General features: G+C 35.3%; 1 protein-coding gene across 2 annotated transcripts in view; it reads right to left on the bottom strand.

The window, feature by feature from the left end:
- Nucleotides 1–20173, bottom strand: part of GLRA3 (glycine receptor alpha 3) — an 87943-nt gene that overhangs the window by 41591 nt on the left and 26179 nt on the right. For both annotated transcript variants that reach the window (XM_065061322.1, XM_065061323.1), the window contains exons 3-4: nt 19378–19445; nt 518–741 (exon numbers count right to left, since the gene is read on the bottom strand). In XM_065061322.1, coding sequence (XP_064917394.1) covers nt 518–741; nt 19378–19445 — 292 coding nt within the window. The remainder of the gene's footprint in view (nt 1–517; nt 742–19377; nt 19446–20173) is intronic.

The raw sequence follows: 20173 nt of genomic DNA, 5'->3' as shown, positions 1-20173 counted from the left end.
CAGCTTCTTAAACCTTTTCGAGAGTTACTTTCCACTTTTCTCTCCATCTCCAGCAGTTAGTGACCTGTTCTTTAAATCTCATGCTTCCTTAAACAGGTCATGTTTCCATGTTGAAGTGCAACTGCAATATCCAAAAAGGTGAACAAGAAATAACATTGGATTGTCATTGCATTGGATGCTACAGTGTGTGAAACTTGTACATGGGCCAGCTCAGACTATAATACTTCAGGGCTATTTGCGCTGTGGACATGTCATAGTTACTCTAGGCTCAGTAGCTGTACTTTAAAATGGGAAATATACTTCTCTTATTATTTTTACTATATATGTGCCTAATTGAGGGATCATTTTCTATTTTAGTATGAACAGTGGACTTCAATTATGATAAAGTCCTGTATTCAAAACTTACAACAACTTTAGTTATAGTTCTGCATGCCTAACAACTGAGGAGATCTGTGGGAAATTCTTAGACACACTTAGAGCTTTTATCTGAAAAAAAATAATTTAATTAGTGACTCACCTGATGGAATAAAGTACATTTCCATTTTTGAAAATTCTCAGCAGCTTATTATCTGTTGTGACTTCATGAAAGTTGGCACCTTTTTCATTTGCAAAGAACAAATCAGGTTTCCAAATTGAATCCAGCATGGATGGATCTAAGTCTAAAGAGTCATCTGGATATTCACTATATGCGAGGCGTGGATCATTCCAATTCTGACGGAGAAAGATGTTCACTCGGTAATCCTGAATGAAAGAGAAAACAAGCAAAGCTTTATCAAGCATAGGGATTTAGCTTTTATTTCATTTCTTAGCCATGTAATCCTCTGTCCATCTGTGGATGACAAAAGAATTACTTAGCTGAATGCCAGCATGATACCTATTTGTATTAGTGGGGACACAATGGACAAGAATAAAGATGCATTTCAGGGCAATTGAAAAAATCCCAAGCTAAGGAAATCCAACTTCTGTGTATAGTTCATATAACTCCAGATAACTTTACCCCTATAGCAGCTTTGTCTTGAAATCAAAATGAGAAAAGCATAAAGAGAATTTTATGGATTTACCTTTTTCTGCCCAACTCCTGGTAGGAATGTTCCTACTTCCCTCTCTTAGGCAGTGAGAATCTGTCCCACTGTATGGGAGCCTCGAGTAATTTATTTTTTTATCTCTCTAATCCTTAAATATTTTCAACCCACTACTTAGAATTTTCATGCCTCAGTTTTCTATTGAAAATTGTGTGAGCAATAACTTGCCACACAGCTGTCAAAGGAGGACACATGTTCTTTCTCTGTTCAAACATGGTAGAAATCTTATAAATCCTTATGATAAATTAGCTTAGGTACAAGTGGAGTTGCCTTGATTCCTACTGACAGACCTGTCTTAATTGAGGGTTCTTTTATAAAAAAGCTGAGTGGAGTGCTTCAAACTTCTGGAAGTCAGTTAGGAGTTGCAGATACTTTGTCAGAGATTATGTTATATTATAGCTGCAAAATGTATTAAAACTCTACCATTCTGAACAATGAAAATATTTGTTTTTAAATAAGAGTGAATATTAGCATCTCATTAAATTATATACAGAACTGAGAGAACTGAGACACCAAGCATAAGGACATAGGGACTATATTTTATTGGTCATAATAAGATTTTTCTCGTTCTTTGCACTACTGCATTGGTGGAAGAAGCTAAAAATAAAATAGAAGCAAAAACATGTTAGGTGCAGAGGGGAAATGAGAGCTGGTTATCAGAGCTTATGTGACACTTCCGAATATAATAGAAGTAAATAACACATTTATTTAAAAATAAAAGACATTGAAGATTAATTTTAAAAGGAAAAATTTTTGAGTCAAAATGGGAAATGAAGAGTTCAAGGCTTGAGCAATACAATTTGGCCAATAACTATGGGTAGTAGTTACTAGCTAAAACTCCACTGGTGTAGAAATTGTGGGTACTGTTGAAATTCCAGTGTCATATCAATATTTGGTCTTATGAAACTTGGACCGTGTACTCATAGAATTGTGAGAATCATACCAACAGAATGATATAATAAAACTGGAACCTCAATATGCAATGTTTATTCATGAGAAATAGTTTTTTACATCTTCAGCATACTGCTGGTTTGGTCAATTTAATTACTCAGCTTGACTAAAGGTGGTCAAAGATGCCAAAAACTTGCTTACCAAGCATTTGTTGCTTCATAATCAGAAAATACTGCATATAATATAAAAAACAGTCCCAGCAGAGGATTATATATTCATATAACCTTATACATTTTCAAGACAAAGCCAGTTAGTGGAAAACTACACCTGGAGAATGAAATTAATTCAGATTGCTGTTTTCAGCAGATGTGAAAGAGGCTCTCTGGCCAGACTGAAGCATACAACATTAAATGCCAGGTGGGAAAAGTGTAGAATTTGTTAACCAGTTTTGTTTGTTTGTTTGTTTGTTTGTTTGTTTGTGGGTTTTTTTTGTGTTGGTTGGTTGTTTTTTTAATAGTAATTAGTTTGTTAACCCTGCCTTCAGAAAAGGACTGAAAGAAATTTCTCTTATTTTCCATCATGGCTAGTGACAGCCTTAAGAGCCATAAAAAGTTGTTAAGAGAAGCTGTTGGTGTTTTTGATAATTAGCACTATGGTGTGATGAAACCAGAGCCAGGGCTGTCTACTTTATAGGTGTAGAAACAAGTCTCCTTTTTTTTTTTTCTTTCCCCTCCAGTAAGCCAAAACCCTTAGACAAGCTTGTGCCTTGGTGTTCATAGAACTGAGCTTTTGGTGTCTTCCATGCAGGAAAAGGACATAATGTCCCCTGAAATACCTTTATTTCTTTACATGATATCCCAAATACCTTCTAGTACCAGTTCCTCTTCCAAATTCCTGTATGAAATCAAAAGGCCAGGAAGAAGCAGGACATAGAAGTGCTGAAGGTGCTACTGCCTATCCCAACATGTGGGCTCATCATGTTGAAGAAAATATTAAAACTAAAACATTAAACTAAACGTTAAAGAAAACATTAAACTAAATCGGGGGCACTGGGTGTGAGCACTGCAACTCTCAGGACTTCATCTGCACTTCAGCCAAACCCAAGCTTTACCTTTTAATTTATATAAGCTGAAGTATGTCTGTTTATTTTACTTTTCTCTGTAGAATGTGCTAAGTTTATGAATGGGATTACTTATGGAGTAAGAGATTTCTCATGTGTATAAGACCGTAGAGGTGAAAGATGCATAGCAGAAAGTTGAAATGAAAATGGAAATTAGAGGAAGACAAATGGCGGAATGTGTTCTAGGTTACATTAAGTTATTCTGTATGTCTGTTTGCCTAAACTTATTGGTTTAAATTGTTTCCAGCTTCAGTTAAATTTTTCATTGAAGCAATTGAAGCCATTTTTCACTGTTCTCTCCCCTGAAAAGTCTGACTTAATTTGGCTGTCATTACTCACTAAAAAAAAATCCTAATCTATCAAAAGGAAAGGGATACATTTGACTGCTATTGTATGAAAGACAAGTATTAAGTGTCTCAGTTTATGATTACATATCGTGAGCGTAAGGCTTAACTGCTTTAAACAAGTAGGGTTGTTTGAGAATTAAACTGCCAGAACGGGGATTTAAAATAATTGATTTCCTACAAGAGAATTACTATTCTCATGTGCTACTTGCCTTGAGGGGTGACTCCAAACTCAAATAACTCTGTGCTGGGGAGGTTCCTTGAAAGGAGAGAGAAATCATCCTTTAAGTTGTGGTGACTTCCACAGCCAGTTCCATAACCTCAAGGCTGCCATGGTCTGAAGTGCTGCTGTGCTCTGGTTCTACAGATTGAGACTGATTTACGGGTCTACACTTGCTTCACTGTCCTTTGAAACCTTAAGTTTCAAAGAACCTTAAGTCCACAGGGTGGACTTTCTTAGAGGGTCAGGATATTGTTCATCTGCTTCATAGGGCTCAATAAAATCAAAACTAGGAAATCAGGTAATTTCTCTTTGCTATTTGTGCTGAGGCCATTATAGACTCCAGTACTAACAGTTTGATTAGCAATTTCAAGCACACAGAGAAATCTAAAATTCTTACAGAACATTTTGATTCCTTCTTCATTATACTGATACAGATAGAGCTATATTCCCATAGACTACAGAATATAGCTAGAATGCCTTATGGAAACTCTGACACAAATCCTCAAGGTATTAACTACCTGACTCTCACTGGTTTATTTAATGCATTTTTGATAGGCACTGTATGTGGAATCCTTCTAGATTTAAGAGATATATAAAAGAAAATTTCCAAAATATGCCCTTCATTTCAACATTGTCTATCACCTGCTCTCATAATTTATGAATGCTGCTATTTGAACCAAATAATCAAATTTTTATTCATAAATGAATAATCTTCCAGAGCTCTACCTTTTACACTTCCAAATACTACTATAATTGTGACTAATATATCCAAGTGAAATCTAGATTTGTCTTTTGCATAATGTAGTCAAATAAGTCTTGGTTTATTTGTTCTAGCTCACAGTAGAATTTTAATATGGAAATCTTATGGACTTTCCAAGAATATTGCTAAGACTAAATTTAAAGGCACCATGAGAAATATTGTTCTTGTGAAGAAATTTATTTTAAACTGATAACTATGGCAATTTTTATTCATGTCCATTAAAGATCTGTATTGACTTCTGGTAGAGTCACAAAAAATAGCACAAAAAGCAGATGCATTTACTAAAGTATATAGAAAAAAGATTTTATTCATGAAGTTTCCAACAAACTGAAGGAAAAATGCAGAGTTGTTTGAACATGTTTTTACTAATGTTAGTAACTTCATACGTTGTAAGTGCTTAAAAACCAGTCAAGAGCAAAGCCCCATATTTGTAGATTCTATGCATGCACAGACTATCAGCCTCCCAATGGTCAGATTTCTCCCTTTTCAGGTTTCTACGGCTGTTGCTAACAGCTCCATTGCACGTAATACTGGAAAAGTTTTTGGCAGACAAAGGCATGGACTGGAATTTACTTTCTTGTAGTGAAAGCTGAATATGATCTACTGTACCTAGAAATTTATCATGGATGCACTGGGCAGACCTGCTTACATGAAGGCTGAAGTGAGGAATGAAAATTAACATGGGGACCTGCAGCAAAAGGAAGGCAGAACTTGGGAGAAGAGGGAACAATTTAAATAATTTCAGCAGGCGTTATAAGGGAGAGGTATACCTATCAGGAAGAATAAGACCCAAGGGAATCCTGGCCTAAAAAATTCACCCATGTCTTGAAGAGCCACTTTAAATTAATTATAATTTTGTAACTATAGCAGGCTGTTTATTTTATTGAATTTGTTATCACCACATAGGGAACTAGAGTATTTGGTCGTGCAGTTAAGTGTGTCTTATCATTCTTCTCTCTCTTTCTAAGTGTGTCTTACCATTCCTGCCTCTCCCTCTATCCATGCCTCCCCTCCCCCTGCAACCAAAAAAGGAAAAAAAGGAAAAAAAAGAAGAATATTGTCAGGTGCCTGAGTTATCAGGTATTCAGGTGTTAGTGGAATAGCATTAGTAGTTTCATATTTCATCATAACATCCTTGGTAAATCAACCTAAAAAGGAATGCTGTAAAGCATATTTCAATTCCTTTTCTATTCTGTTTCTTGGGTAAATGAAAAATATCCTTGTCTTTTATTCTACAGAATATTACATGTGCCTTACACATTTTGTCTTCAAAATACTTTGACTTCTTAATCTTGGTGCAATTTGTTAAATAGGTTGCTTGCAAAAGGGTAATTAAAAGCCCTTAGCAATTTTACCTTTTATATTTTAATTTTAATTTTAATGTAGTACTGTGGAAAATAAAAGTTAAACTTAAGACTAACTCCACAACTGGAAGATAAAATTGAAAACTAAGCAGAAAATGGTTTTTTTGTGAACCAGATGAGTGCTGTAAAATCCAGAATAGTATGGAATACTAACAGTTTCATTTTGCAGTTTCTAAGATGAGTTTTCCCCTTGCCACCTATTATTTCTTAGTTTATCATAGCCAGAATTATTTATTTTTTACTTAGAAAATTTCACAAAAAGCGAAGGATGATTTGGTGTTTTGTTATAGTGATACAAATGCAGTAAAATGTGGGAGCTTGATGAATACAGATTGTTTGCCATAGCAGTCTTTTCAAGTTTGCTCTCTACTGATGTATGAAAAGCTACTATGTTACAGAACATATTAACAGGTTTAATTTTTACTGATGAGATTTTCTAAAGTTGCTATCTCAGTCTCTGCATGCAACTTGACATGCTTTTTGATTATGACTTGATTAGTATAATTAGCCAAGATGCCCTGTGGCATATTAGTACTTTAGGGTAATATCATCTTAATAGCTTCTTTTAATTTGTTCACTAGCAGTAAGCATTATGGCTGCACTTCAGGTAACATATTTACTGTGAGTAAATTGATGGGGTTTCCTTAGCTTTTCTTTGCCTATCTGAAGATTTCAGACTGGACCGAAAGCTGTTCAGCTAATGATTTCAATATACCTTTGATGAAATTTCCCTAGTATAGAAACAGATGTGTTTAAATTCAAGTAAGCCCTTCAAATTGGTAACACATTTTCCATGCAGGTTACCAATGTCAATGCAAAATCAAAGTAGAAGGACCTTGAAATTCACACTGACATTTGAGAAATGTAAATATAGTTTGTGTAATCTGAAGGATTCCCCTGTATTTCCTCATGCTTAATAGCTGGAATTCTATAATTACTGAGATTATTTATGGTGAGGCCTCATCTGTAGTCATGCATGTTCAGAATAAGAACATGTAGAAAAAGGTGCAGAAATGGATCATAGAGGACTGGACAGGATAGCCAGTTCTGTGACAGCAGACAAGAAGAGTTTGATTTCTTTAAACCAGTAATACAAAGAACTTGTATTATGACTTGATTGATGATTTGATTGCCATCTTTAAATATATCAAAGGGTAAATACTAGAGGGAGAACACATTTTAAATCTAAGGAGAAGAACAGCCTTAATTATCAATAAATTTAGGCTGGACTGAAATGTCTCAACCTTTTTTTATCATGCTAATAAACATTGATCTTTTCACTGGCATGATTTATTATTGCAAATAAGTGGACTCTTATTTATTATATCTTTACATTATTACAGGTCTGAACTGTGGCAATGATAGTGCATATATCTATGTTGTATGGCAGTTCAATTAATGAGTGAAAAAAATTGCAACAGATTCCATGCTCCACCATTAACTGTAGCTCATTAATCTGTATAAGATTTATCATAGCAGTTAAAGAGAAATTAACTGTGATTTAAATTTATCACTGAGTACTTAACTTTAATTGACACATCAAATCTGTGTCAGAGTAACAAGATTTGACTAATGCCAAACATCTCTAAGAACATGTTTTTCTGTACTGAATAGCTGTAGGGTATTCATTTAAAGAAGGAATGTATATACCCTGTTGATTATGAAAAAGAGTTTGTCTGACTCACAGAATCCTTCCTGATGATTTGTCTCTGGATAATCCCATAGGTGGAAGTTCTCTTTCCAGAACTGATTTTGGTAGTAAGAAGAGATTTCATGAATTTCTCAGAACCACAGGATTCCTCCTTCAGAAAGGAATGTGTTCATTGATGTGCCTTAGGGGAATGCTTTACTCTTGCAATTTTTCTTTCTAGACCCATGACTTTTGCAATTTTGCCGTATAAGGGCAAGTATACACTTCTGTACACAAAGACACAGAAAACTTTCCTGTCTAGTCCTGCCTTAAGTTAGCCGGCTAAGTGCATAGTTGGTGATTAGGATCTCTAGATTTGAGCCCTTGCAGGCTGAGGATGAGCAGTAAGGCCTGTTTTGTTCCTGGATAAAAGCTCTAATCCTAGTCTGAAAATGGTGGGTGCTCTCACCCCTCCATTAAGTAGGACAGGCCAGATGGCTTGGGGATTTGGATGAAGGCTAACTTGCCTTTGAACTCAGGAAGCTTTAGGAAATTACTTGAGCTATTCAGAAAAGATTGTTGATGGGTTTTGGATGAAGAGCTCTCTCTTTCTTTCTCCATGGATATATATAAAAGCAGATTTTAAGGTGTTCATTAATATTTTAATCTTTCTGGTCTTTTTGTTTATCTGTTTTGTGGTTCTGTTTGTTTTTGTTCATTTTTCTTACATTTCTGAACTACTAAGTATCCAGGTGGATGTCCTGTGAATAGTTTTGTTGAAGTTTTAAGTGTTGCCCAATTCCTTTGCAGAGTTTGTCTCCAATAACTGCCCAGCAATACTCATATTGAAGTCAATAGCACTAGAACTTCCTTAGCAAAGAACTAGGACTTCAAAACTGCTACCTGTAATATCAAGTGTCTCAGATTCCCTTACAAAATCAAAATTCAGAGTTCAGCAAATAAGTATATACACTATCTGTGCACCAAGTGCTCTTCCTAGGTGTATCACCTGCCTTCATAACCTTGAATTCTGAAGCAGTATGGTCTCTGTTAACACTCGGCCTGGGACAGATGAATGTCATTTGCTTTCTTCTGGGTTGAGTAATATCTCATTCTCCGTCACTGCTAATGGTTTGGAGGATGAGAATGGTTCTGTCACTATTCCAGTCTTTCCCTTACTGAAAGTATGGGGTCACTTACAGGATGTTTATTAGTACTGAGCTATTGGTCGTTGTCATTCAGCCGTTAGCTAAAATGACAGTCAGTAGTTTCTGTGAGGACTGCCTGACTTTTAGGTTCTGGCTCCCTTCTCTTTATTACAAAACATTCAAAATGTGCCGAATTCTACAGCATGCTACAAAATCTACTTATTTTCCATAGATTTTAGGATGGAAACATTGCAAAATGGACAGGTTTAGTTAATTTTGTTGTTGAGTTTTTTTCTGGTTCAGTATCAGTAGCAATGGCTGGATTTTAGTTTCTGTGCTCAGAAATAATTGCCATACCAAAAGCCAAAGCTAGTTAATATCTAGGATGTTTACTGTTAAGAAACAATTAAACACAGTACTGACATACTGTATAATAACATTTGTCACAGCTCTTACTGCATGTCCTGGAATATTTATTAATCGCAAATTGAATATGCTACTTCCATTGTTAATGGGAGCTGCGTGTTCCCAACTCCTAATGCATTACACTGAAATCACATTTTTGCAACGTGTTCGATGCAATTGCTTTTTTAAGCTTTAGCCCAAGGGCTTTTAAAATGTTTGCACTTTCAAGCAGTAGTATAAGGGAGTAGATTAAAATGGACATGACAATTCCATGAACAATCATCATGCACTAAGCCTCTGTCTTTGTTGATCTTTGCCATGTTCTCAGTTGACAAAAGATTCTATTGTTTGTTTCTTTTTTTTTCTGCAGACAAATGATGTGTCCCTGAAGATGTTTTTGCTCTAACAACAGAAAGGATTTCTTGCTAAGTTGAAAAGTTGAGTTTTTCTGAGATTATTCATTTGTTCCTATTAATTTTTCTCTATATTTCTTCTATATATTCCACATTGTTATTAACACATTTTACATGTTAGCACTTAGAATATGACTGCTTTCAATGAGTGAGTGAATGGGCTAGTAGTAGAAACCTTTATTGAAAACATGTATTTGAAATTATCCTCTGTTTCTTGTCCTCAGGGAAATATAACCTAATTAGATCAAATAGGAATATGGGACGTCCATACTAACTTTCCATGCAGCTTTTCTTGTGTTTGTAGGTAAACATGGCATTGTCTAGAATATAGTAAATAGGGTAAAATAAAAGGTAAAGCTGGACTAGCTCAAGTTCAGAAGTAGGGCCTGCTATCTTCAGCAGCTTGAAGACCTTCTAAAATTGGCTGTGGGAAGAGATGTTTCTCTAACTTTAGACAAACTTGATTAGATATTATCTTTAAATCTATTGATAAGCATGAAGGGCACCAAGTCTGCCAGGAAAATAATGTTGTTTTAGAAGTTCTACACTGATGCAATGGCAACAAATAAAAGTTAATGTTGACTCAAACTGTACCAGTATTGAGGAGAAAGAGAACAATTTATTTGTCTACCCAAAGACATCTAGTGAAATTTGAAAAGCCGTGAGATATTCTGCCTTTTGGCTGCTGGTTCAAAAAAGATGCATGTCTCCTGCAATCCTATGCTATGTCTACCAGCCTATATAACCCAGGGACTCTTAGGGATTGCTAAGGCCATCTCTAAATACACTAAATGCACTCAGGCAATGAAACAAAAGTTGAACAGGCACAGACTCCATTCAGTATCCATTTGCTAACCTACTCCTTTCATGAATAAATTCATTTTATAGACCAGTTCATGTGGGTCTAGGTGAGTGTCAAAGGAGAAAGAAGAAATGTCAAGTTCCTGGGCTTCAACTACATCCATGATGAAGTGGAAGGAGAGGTTACTCATTGAAAAGTCAATCCTAACCTTGTTTTGATAGATCTCAAATACAGTGGTTTGTAATACTACAGTCATACCAGAACAGTAGTCACAGGCACAAATCTGAAACATTTTCCCTACATTTTGTTCAACTGGGAAACAGTTCTGTCACGCTGTCAGGTCTGGTATAAATATTTTAAAATTGCAGTAAAATTATAAAAAATGGATGAAAGACTTAACCAGTGTGGAGTATAAACATATATTTTTGAAAAGTCTGCATATAAATAAATAAATAAATAAATCATACCTACATTATATAAAGGCATGCAAATTTTTTATTTTATATATTCAGTTTTTGGAAATTGTAGATTAGCCAGTTTCATAATGTCTACAAAAATAAGGAAAAACATATTGCAAAACAGAGAACTAATAAAGACTGACTAGAAACATTAAATTTTCAGTGTTCTATCCCTTCAATCCTACTAGCAGTAAAGTAGCTAAAACGCATTCAATTTAAATCTATTAAAAAAGATACAACTAGAAAGAAGATTTTGAGAGATCCTGCACACAATGTTTGTAGATGGAAAACAGACTAGAAGTCTTATTTAACAAATCCTGTTATGTCCATATATTAGCTTTTATATGTTCCTATACATTTGCATTTTGGAAATCTATGAACTGAAAATGAAAGCCACTGACTGAAAGATCAGGTAATGTAAACACTGTTTTGGTTTTGTTGTTGTTGTGGTGGGGTTTTTTTTGTGTGTTTGTGTGGTTTGGTTTGGTTGGTCGGTTGGTTGTTTTTTTTGTTTTTGGTTTTGGGTTTTTTTGTATTGCTTTTTGTTTTGTTTTGTGTTTTTTTTTTGTTTTTTTTTGTTTTTTTTTAAAGCAAGGGATTAAATTCAGATTCCACAGAAGCTCTTTTCAAGATTATTGTTTTGTCATTAAAAACAGGCAAAGAAATAGTGAATACATAGTTTTTTTTCTCAGTTATGTTTACCCAATATATTTCTTTTTAGTTCATTTTCAGTATCTTGTTTTATCATGTATTTTCCAGTATATTGTTTTACCATGATTGTGATAAAGTGTTTGATCAATATCTGTTCACACTGCTTCACAGTCTCTGACAAGAAATGCCTTGAGAAGACAGCTGATTGTTTTATTCTGGGAAAGAAGGATATGGGATTAAATTTGCTCCTAGGGTTTGATAATGTTTTGTAGAGGCGTGCAAGCTGGGAAATTTCCAAACTGTGGAGAAGGCTGCAGATAGAGGGAGCTGATTTTTGTTGGCTTCCTTGTGTTGAAAGCCATGGATGAAGTTGTTGAGAAAGCAAAACCCTCTGCAAGCTGGAACAGTGGAAGCAGCGGAGCAAAGAAGGCTGTGAGCTGGGATTACCTGCAGTTTGGAGAGGAGGAGGAAGGTGGCAATCTGTAGATCTTTGTCTAGAGACACCTGTCTGGTGAAACTAGATGACAGGGTAGCACTTCCTGGCTGAGATGGTTACCTAGCTGAAGGGACAAAGGAAAGTGCTTTGGGAGTGAGGGAAGGTCCAGAACGCAATTTCTGTGCTGTTGGGGATGGCTGGGCCTGCTGAGTTCTACGTGAGAAGCAAGACAGATTCTGAAACCATAAAGGTTACTTTGTGCTGTTGAAGAAAGACTGTCTCAGAGATACTGAATTTTACTGTTGTGTAAATTTGCATTAGAATCTGGAAGGATTTGGCAGAGGGAGGGGGAGGAAAGGGAAAGGGGAGGGGAGATCTGGCACCATTGTTGTGATGCCAGTAATGACATAGGGAAGTGCAGGTCAGTAAAAAATGCATATCAGCACACACTTTGCTGTGATTGTATTGGCTTTTAAAGAACAATCAAGCCTGAATCAAAGTTTTCTAATACCTTTTGTTCTACCAGCTGTTAGCAACCACATTTGATAGTATGATATGTATTCTCTTTGGAGAAAAAAAAAGCCTATGTAGAAAATATACTTGCACATTCTTTTAATAAATTGTATGATTTTACTTTATAATTTTAAAGTGTTATAAAATATTTGCCTTTTTTTTTTTTTTGAAAATGACTAAGGATACGTGTTTGCAGTGTGCATAGGATGTACTAAAATCTGAGTATACAACCCTTCCATACAGAGTGATTACTTTGGCTATTGTAGTTAAAAATCCACACCCAGAGTACATGAAGTATTCCGAATAGAATGAAACCATGAAAGCAGAACTGGATTTTTAAATGATGCCAAAATAACTCAAATTTATTCAAGGAAATGATTTCAAGGTTCATGCTTCATGTAAAATGTCTGCACTGGAGAGCTTTTCCAGCACATATTTACCAGATTTGAGAGCAGAAATTAGGAACAAAGACAATCTGAAAATCCTTCTTTTACTTGATCCAGGTTAATTTTACAGTTATTCTGAAGTCAGCTATAGCTTTTGTTCCTGTAAATGAAGTGTTAGTAAATTGCAGGTTCCTGCAAAAATGAAGGAGAAAGGCTGTACTCTTAGGGTGATAGATGGAAATTTATGGACTTAACTCCTATGAACATTAATGAGAGTTGAGGACAAAATCCCCGTGTATTATGATGAGATTAATTTCTATTGCTTAAATATGCATCATGAGGAAGCTACATGACAGATATTTGAAAAATTATTTGTTTTGGCCTACTAGTCTTTTTTTTTTCCTTTTCTTTTTTTAATACAATGTCTTTACATGGGTATCTGTGTCCTTATTAATTAAAGAAATATCATGACAGATACATGACCATAACCTAGATGGTGAGAATACTGTATGATTGCAACAACATATAAAACTTTATGAACAGCATGCCTCATACAATGTGAACAGAGATAAGTAGTGATGTCACAATCTTATTTTCACAGATCCTCAGATTTTCTACAGTAGTGACTGAGTAGATCTCCACTTGCAATTTAGTTATTGTCACACCTTTTTCTAGGTAAAGCTGTAATTGCTATAGCAGGATATGGACCTGATGGCTGCTATTCAAACAAGTTGAAAAGACTAATTTAAAAATGTAAAGAAAGAAAGAAAATGCTGGAGGGAAGGGTGGAATGCCATAGGCTTTCACAATGCTGTGTAAGTCATGGCTTTTCCTTTAAGTGAAAAAGACCAGTCAGAGAAAGAATAAAAGGAAGGAAGCATAGGTAAGTGGTAATAAGAGATGTGAACTCCTTGTCACCTTTTCCAGGACAAGATCAGATGGGTGTAGGTAAACACAGGACATAAAAAATTTGGCTAAAGGTTAAATCTCCCTTGGAATAAGGAGATATAAGATTCTGCAAGAACTTTTAATAAGGGCTGGCATCTAAAGAAGCCTTTTGGGTTTTAGGCAGCATTAGAAGAGGTGTTGAATATGATTATAAAGCAGAATTGCAAGGGCAAAACAGAATAAAAGTGTGGCCTTTTTGCAAAAACAGATGTCTTTAAAGCAGAATCTAGGAACATAATACACCAGAAGGTTTGCACAATGAAATATTAAACTTCCCATTTCAGTTCTGATTTGTAAACTGGATTAATTGTTGTGGATGTGGTGCATAGTTTATTTCAATATTTTTTGGAAGCAAAGGCTTAAGGGGACAGAAGAAGAAGCCTGCCGCAGGCTTCTGCAAAGGCCATCACCTCCAGCAAAGGCAAAGCTTCTTATGATTTTTAAAAATCAATTTAATCAGCTATTTCTGCTAGTCCAAAGCTAAACCAATCATAATAGCCAAAACTATGTTCTTCAGTTACAAAGCCCATTTGCTGCCCAAATTCCTGGAATTTACTTCTGGAATGATCCAATCCAAACACTGTTTATATTTTTATTTTTTTTTTTTGTGAATCATTTATAAATCATCAAAAGAATAAAAAAGGAAAAATTGACATCTGCTTTACTTTTTCAGAGTCATAAATGGAGCCCAAAAGGCTGGAGTTATTTCCTGACAAAAAACTCCAGTATAGATGCCAGGAAAGAATACAAATCTATTCTCATCTTACAACACAGAAAGAGAAGGTTAGGAAAAGGTATGGATTAGTACAATCATTCTCATAAGCTTCCCACAGGCCAGCAGATAAATGCAGTGAGATTATTTTTCCTCATTTCTGGCTTGTTGTATGAGTTTCAGTGCTAGGAGGTAACCAGATTCCCTCAGATTTGGAAATTCAGATATTTGGTACCTGATAACCTTTAGGTGCAGTACCTTCTGTACTAGTCTTTTCTATGTGTAGCATCTCCCAACTCATCCATCTGCTGCATCATCTCTTACAGTCTACCAACAAATTGGATTTTTGACCCCTGTGTTTTTATGCACAGCTCTAACTGATCTCATTCTTAATAGGCACCCAAAACCACCTCTTCTCCTCAACACCCACTAGCGACATGCAGTATGTACCCATAATCAGCTGTTGCAAGTGGTTGGTACCTCACCACATCTTGTAACTCAGTGAAACAGATGGCAGTCAGCTGTGCTGCCTTTGTCTAACACTTCCTTGTCCCTCTCCGCTTCATCATGCTGTTGTGTCATTGTAATACCAGCCAGGGTTTTATCTAGATTTCTTCCACCACACAGTATCTGAATTCCAAGATTCCCTTCTATAAAGTTTTCCCAAACTGAAAGTTTCAGAGCAGAACTGCACAATATGATGTTTTCCATTGCTGCTTATAAAGCCAACTTTTTACTTTGAAAATGAATGATGCTATTTCTTTGCTACTTCATACACTGTAGGCATCACAATGTGCTTTTTCAAGAACAGTTTGGTTGCATTCTATACAATTTCCATACAATATGGAAAATAGACGCTGTATCTGGGGAGGGTGATATGACGCTGTCTGCTTAGAATGCAGATCCAGCAGGGGAATTTGCATGGATTAATCTGGCTGTGTTAAAAACTGGAGAACTGCAGAACTGCTAGAATTTGGAAAACCTCTGTCTACACCTGCTTCCCAGGCTTAGCATGGCAGAGGCAAGTTTATGATAAAATACAGGATATTAAATAATCCACCTTCCAAACTCATACAAGAGCAGTCTGTTGGACTTCTCTGTGACTTGATAGGAGGGAATGAATTGTCAAATAGGGAAAGATTTTTTTTTTTTTTTTTTTGTAATTTTGAAACTGTAAAGTGGCCTTTATTGCATGTTCACTCACCTGAGATAAAAAACTGTGCAGTGTAGCTATTTCTGCCCATCGCTTCAGTATTAGCACATGGCTATATCCATTATACAGAATTTTTCAACATATTGTTACCAAAGGAGGGCATGTATTTCCTTGTGTTTGAGACGATCAACTGAGAAAAATATTTGGTGAAAATCTTTATCATTAAGCTTTGCAACGTGTACAAATGAGCACTCCTTTCAAATTCTCTATTTAAAACCAACCTAGAATACATAGAATAGAGCATAACAGAAATGCGCACTTGAAGAAAAATGAAGCTAATGAAATTAAAAAGCTGTGACTTGTGAGAGTAATTATGGTGGCTTAAAAATGGGTTAATGTAGGTTAAAAGCACATTTTATTTGTAAATGTAAGATAATGTCATTAGTGCTGGGAGCACAGAAAATTCTATCATCTGCTTCTTAAAAACATTCAAGATAACACAGTTCTTTTCAGGCTGAGTTAAGAAATGCCCATCAGCAAAAATGTGACAGGAACAAATAACAGACATATGCTTTTTAATGTATTCATTGTCTGCGCTGTTGTCATTTGCCACTAGGTCTCTCGGTGAGTGTCTCTTTCAATGCACTTTTAGCACATGTATTATGCTAAGCATATTAATACATACTTAGTAAATACTGCTGTAGATCTACATTAAGATCAAAGTGTTGTTCCTGATTTTTAAGACTCAGAAAACCTTCAGGAAGTTGGTCAACTATATTTACTAGAATAAAAGGAGACTTTTTTGGTATGGCCTACTATCTACCCATAGCCTAACTATTCTGTATCCTTTGCTTCATGTGTTCAGTATTTTGTCTCTGAACATTTGTAGCTGAAAATGTAGGCATTGATATTATTCTCACCCTGTAAGACCGCATGAGCTTTATTTTCTTTTGTTGGTAACTGTCAACAATAAATGTGACAGTGACGCTGCTCTTAAGAATCAGGTAATCTCTGAGCATTAGGACATAGAGTGCAAATACACAGCTTGAGCTACAAAGAGAAACTCTGTAAGGAACTTTTGAGGATGCTGTGATAAAACCTGAAATACTAGTTCCAGTGCACCAATAAGAAAATTATCTGGTTTTCTGTAGGACATAGTTCCCATCTTGGCAATATGCATTTAACTTTACATGACCAAGCAATCTTATTAATATCTCAAATTTTTAAGGTTAAGTGTGCTTAGGTACTTTGCTATTTATCATAAATAAAAAAACCTCAGATGTTAATGTAATTAAGTTACATTAATTTCATATAATGAAATAGTCATTTTACTCTCCTGCTATTCTTCAAGATTTCTAAATCCTTATGTGAAAAAGAATAGTAGCAACGCGTCAGAAATGAAAGACTGTACCAAGGTTTTCCTTTATATGTGTGAAACAACAAGAGTTTTACTTGGCTTGAGGATGAGTGTGAAATCCTCACTTTGTGAACATAGAGACATCTACAGATCTTCTACCATTCTGCTCAACAACGTAGAGAGAGTGTCAAGGCTGGACTCTAAGTGATGCTGATGATGAAAGCTTTTTTTTAAGGCATTTTTAAATGAAGTGATTTTTTTTCTGCCTCCTCAGAACATACGTGACGTAGTTAGGTTCCTCATATGATCACTTAAACTTACTAGAATCACAGCTTCCTAGCAAGAGGCAGCATGCCTTTTTCCCACTATGAACAATCACATTTTGTCTTTTGAGACAAAGAAAGGGAATATCAACTAACTGTAACCCATACTCAGAAGTTGAAAGAAATGCTAAAAAAAAAAAAAAAAAAAAAAAAAAAAAAAAAAAAACCAATTTACAGATTTAATAAGCTGTAAGCCAAATTAAGCTAGTTCTTTGGTTTGGCTGTCTCTCCTGATCTGTTAGACCCCTCTGTAAAACCCTAAACAGGCCTGCATGAATGATAAGAGAATCTCCTTGCCTGAAAGCTGGTTCCTGCTGTACACCATAAGCCCCAATTGCACATCGAATGCCTTCTCTTCCTTACTGAGAACTAGAAATTCCAGTAATGCAAAGTTGGCACTGGGCTGTTTTACAGCTGATCTTTGTTTTTTTTTAACCCCTTATTTTTCTGTAACTGTTTGCTGTGCTGTACATAACTGCAGCAGCAGAGGGTGCTCAAAGATTTTGGTTATAAGTAAGAGAACCAGAGCAACAGAGAGACTGACAGTGCCAAGAACGATCACAGTGACTTGATGTACTTGGACTTCTTTAAAGCTGATAGATTATATGTATATCCTGTTATTCAGTTCATAGTTTTAAATACCAGTGAGTACCACTCATTAGCCAGGTTTTAATTTGCACTTGTTTTTTTCCTTAAGCTCTCATCTACAGTTTGAAAAAAAAAAAAAAATTATCAAGAATATAAAAGTACTTTTTTGAATGCATATAAGCAATAGAATGAAAAATCCCATGGTTCTGACCAGGTTTGGTATTTTCTATAACATACTACCTGGAACTGTTTGTTACAGATCACATCGTAGTCTATCTCAACTGTTCTAATTGGCTTTAAAGGCAACACAGAACAGAATGTGATTTCATTGTAAGACTGAAGTATTATATTAATTGCTAAATTTTACTGAAAGGAAATGTTTATAATTCTCTTTTTTTTTTTTTTGATAGAAGATAGACTTGAGACATGAACTCAGGCATCCTCTTTCCAAATTCAGGGCAATTTTTTCAAGGGTAGCAACTCCAGTTTTCCAAATATCCTTTTTATAGTGACGTAATTGCCGAATTTTTGCATTTTACTGACCCTGTGATCTGTCTCCTGCTTTGCACTAGATTCACCCATCCAGACATTAAAAAGTAGCTGTGGAGCACTATTCTAATCCTGTGGGAATTGCTTAATCCTCTGATTGAACCTGAATAAATCTCCTTGGATGCCATGTCAATCTGTTTGGGATTTGCAATCTGGCAAGGCACCCAAATACAAATTAAAGTGATTTTTATACCTGAAAAAGATCATCTGCCTCTCAGTAAATTCTACTGCTATGTTCCAAGGTGAGTGAAGATCAGGCAGCTGTGAACGTCACTTTGGAGATATGGGGCATAAATATTTGACTTCATGAATTTGTTATTGATTTCCTAACTAGGGTTCCTCGGTTACATGGAAAGATCTCATTTTTTCCTCTTACTGGTAATTCAGAAGGATGGATTTTGCTCAGTGGTGGTTTGTGGTTTTCTTTTTTTGTTTGGTTTTTTTTTTTCTGTTTGTTTGGGTAGGGTTTTTTGGTTGGTTGGTTTTGGTTGGTTGGTTTTGGTTGGTTGGTGTTTGGTTTTTTTTTGGCTATAACTGTACCAGTTATTTTTAGTCTGCGTTCTGACATTCCAATTATGTGTACTGACCCCTGAAATTGTTGGGATTTCAGAATATTTACTTTTTTTTTTTTTTTTTATGAACTCACACAGTTCTTTCATCTCTATGTATTTTAATCCTCTCTGTCCCCGAGTACTATGTAAATGTTTTAAAATGTGTTTATTTGCCTTTCTTCAAAATATATGGGGCACTTGCATGGAGAAAGAATGCGTATATCTTCTGTCTCACCCAATTTAAAGGAGTAAATCTGTGCTCAAGTTATCAGCATATATGTTTCACCCGTTAAATAAGTTTATCCAAGTTATTTTTGTTGGATCACAGTTCAACATCTAAACAAACAAAAACCCCCTTGGCTTTATTTTTACTGGTGTGTTTGATGCTATAATGATGAATTTTCTGTTAGAAAAAGTCAATTGCCAAATTAAAGGTTCTGACTTCGTGTTTTCAGAACTGGATTTAATTCTTCATTTAGGTCCAGGTAAAGAGAAGCCTTAGATAACCGTTGAGCTCATTGAACATATTTAACTTGAACTTTAAACATTGTTTGAGGTAAAATATCTTACCATGGTTGTCTCTGCAATGGATCCAAAGCTGTTGATAAATATGTTGCATGTGACATTAACTGGAGGGCCTGCAAAAGATGAAAAAACACCAGTCCCTGTTCCAAAATCATTGCTTATTGAGTGACTGTAAAATATAAACTATTATGAAACAATGCTTATTGACTCAGGAGGAAGTAGTGCTACATTCACAACTCATTTAATGCAAAATTAAATTGAATGGTTTCTAATAACTTTCCTTTTGATTTTTCTCAAAGGTATTCTACTTGACTAGCCAGTTCTAGCAATAAAACAAACAAAAAAAAATCAAAACCAAAAACAACAAAAAAAAACCCACGAAAACCACAGAATCAGAAAAAGTTAACTATTATAAACTTGCACAGATGATTCTACTCAAAAAACCAACACCCCATTTGAAATATATAGTAAAAAATATTTTTACATGCATTTTAGTAGACTTCTTACAACAATTAGGGGAAAGAGTGACCTTTTTCACTCAAGACCACTGCTTTTAATACTATTGGTCGTCACTGGTAACAGAAACAGGTTATTGCTGCTCTTATCTCTGCTACTTACTGGAAAATGTGGATAGGGGAGAATGGCTTACATTATATTCTTATTTCTCTTAAATCAAAAAAATGGTTAAGAATCCATTTCAACTGAATTTTCTGTTACCATGGGTCTTCAGTCAAATGTTGTTCTGTTTTATCTTGCATTTGTGAAGCATCAGTAGTGGCAGAGCAGTCATGATAACTGAAAAATGAATCATCTTTTCATGGAAAGGGTTTGAAATTATTTC

Source organism: Columba livia, chromosome 4 (assembly GCF_036013475.1).
Source record: "Columba livia isolate bColLiv1 breed racing homer chromosome 4, bColLiv1.pat.W.v2, whole genome shotgun sequence".
Classification (NCBI taxonomy): domain Eukaryota; kingdom Metazoa; phylum Chordata; class Aves; order Columbiformes; family Columbidae; genus Columba; species Columba livia.
This window is presented reverse-complemented; position numbering and strand designations above follow the sequence as displayed.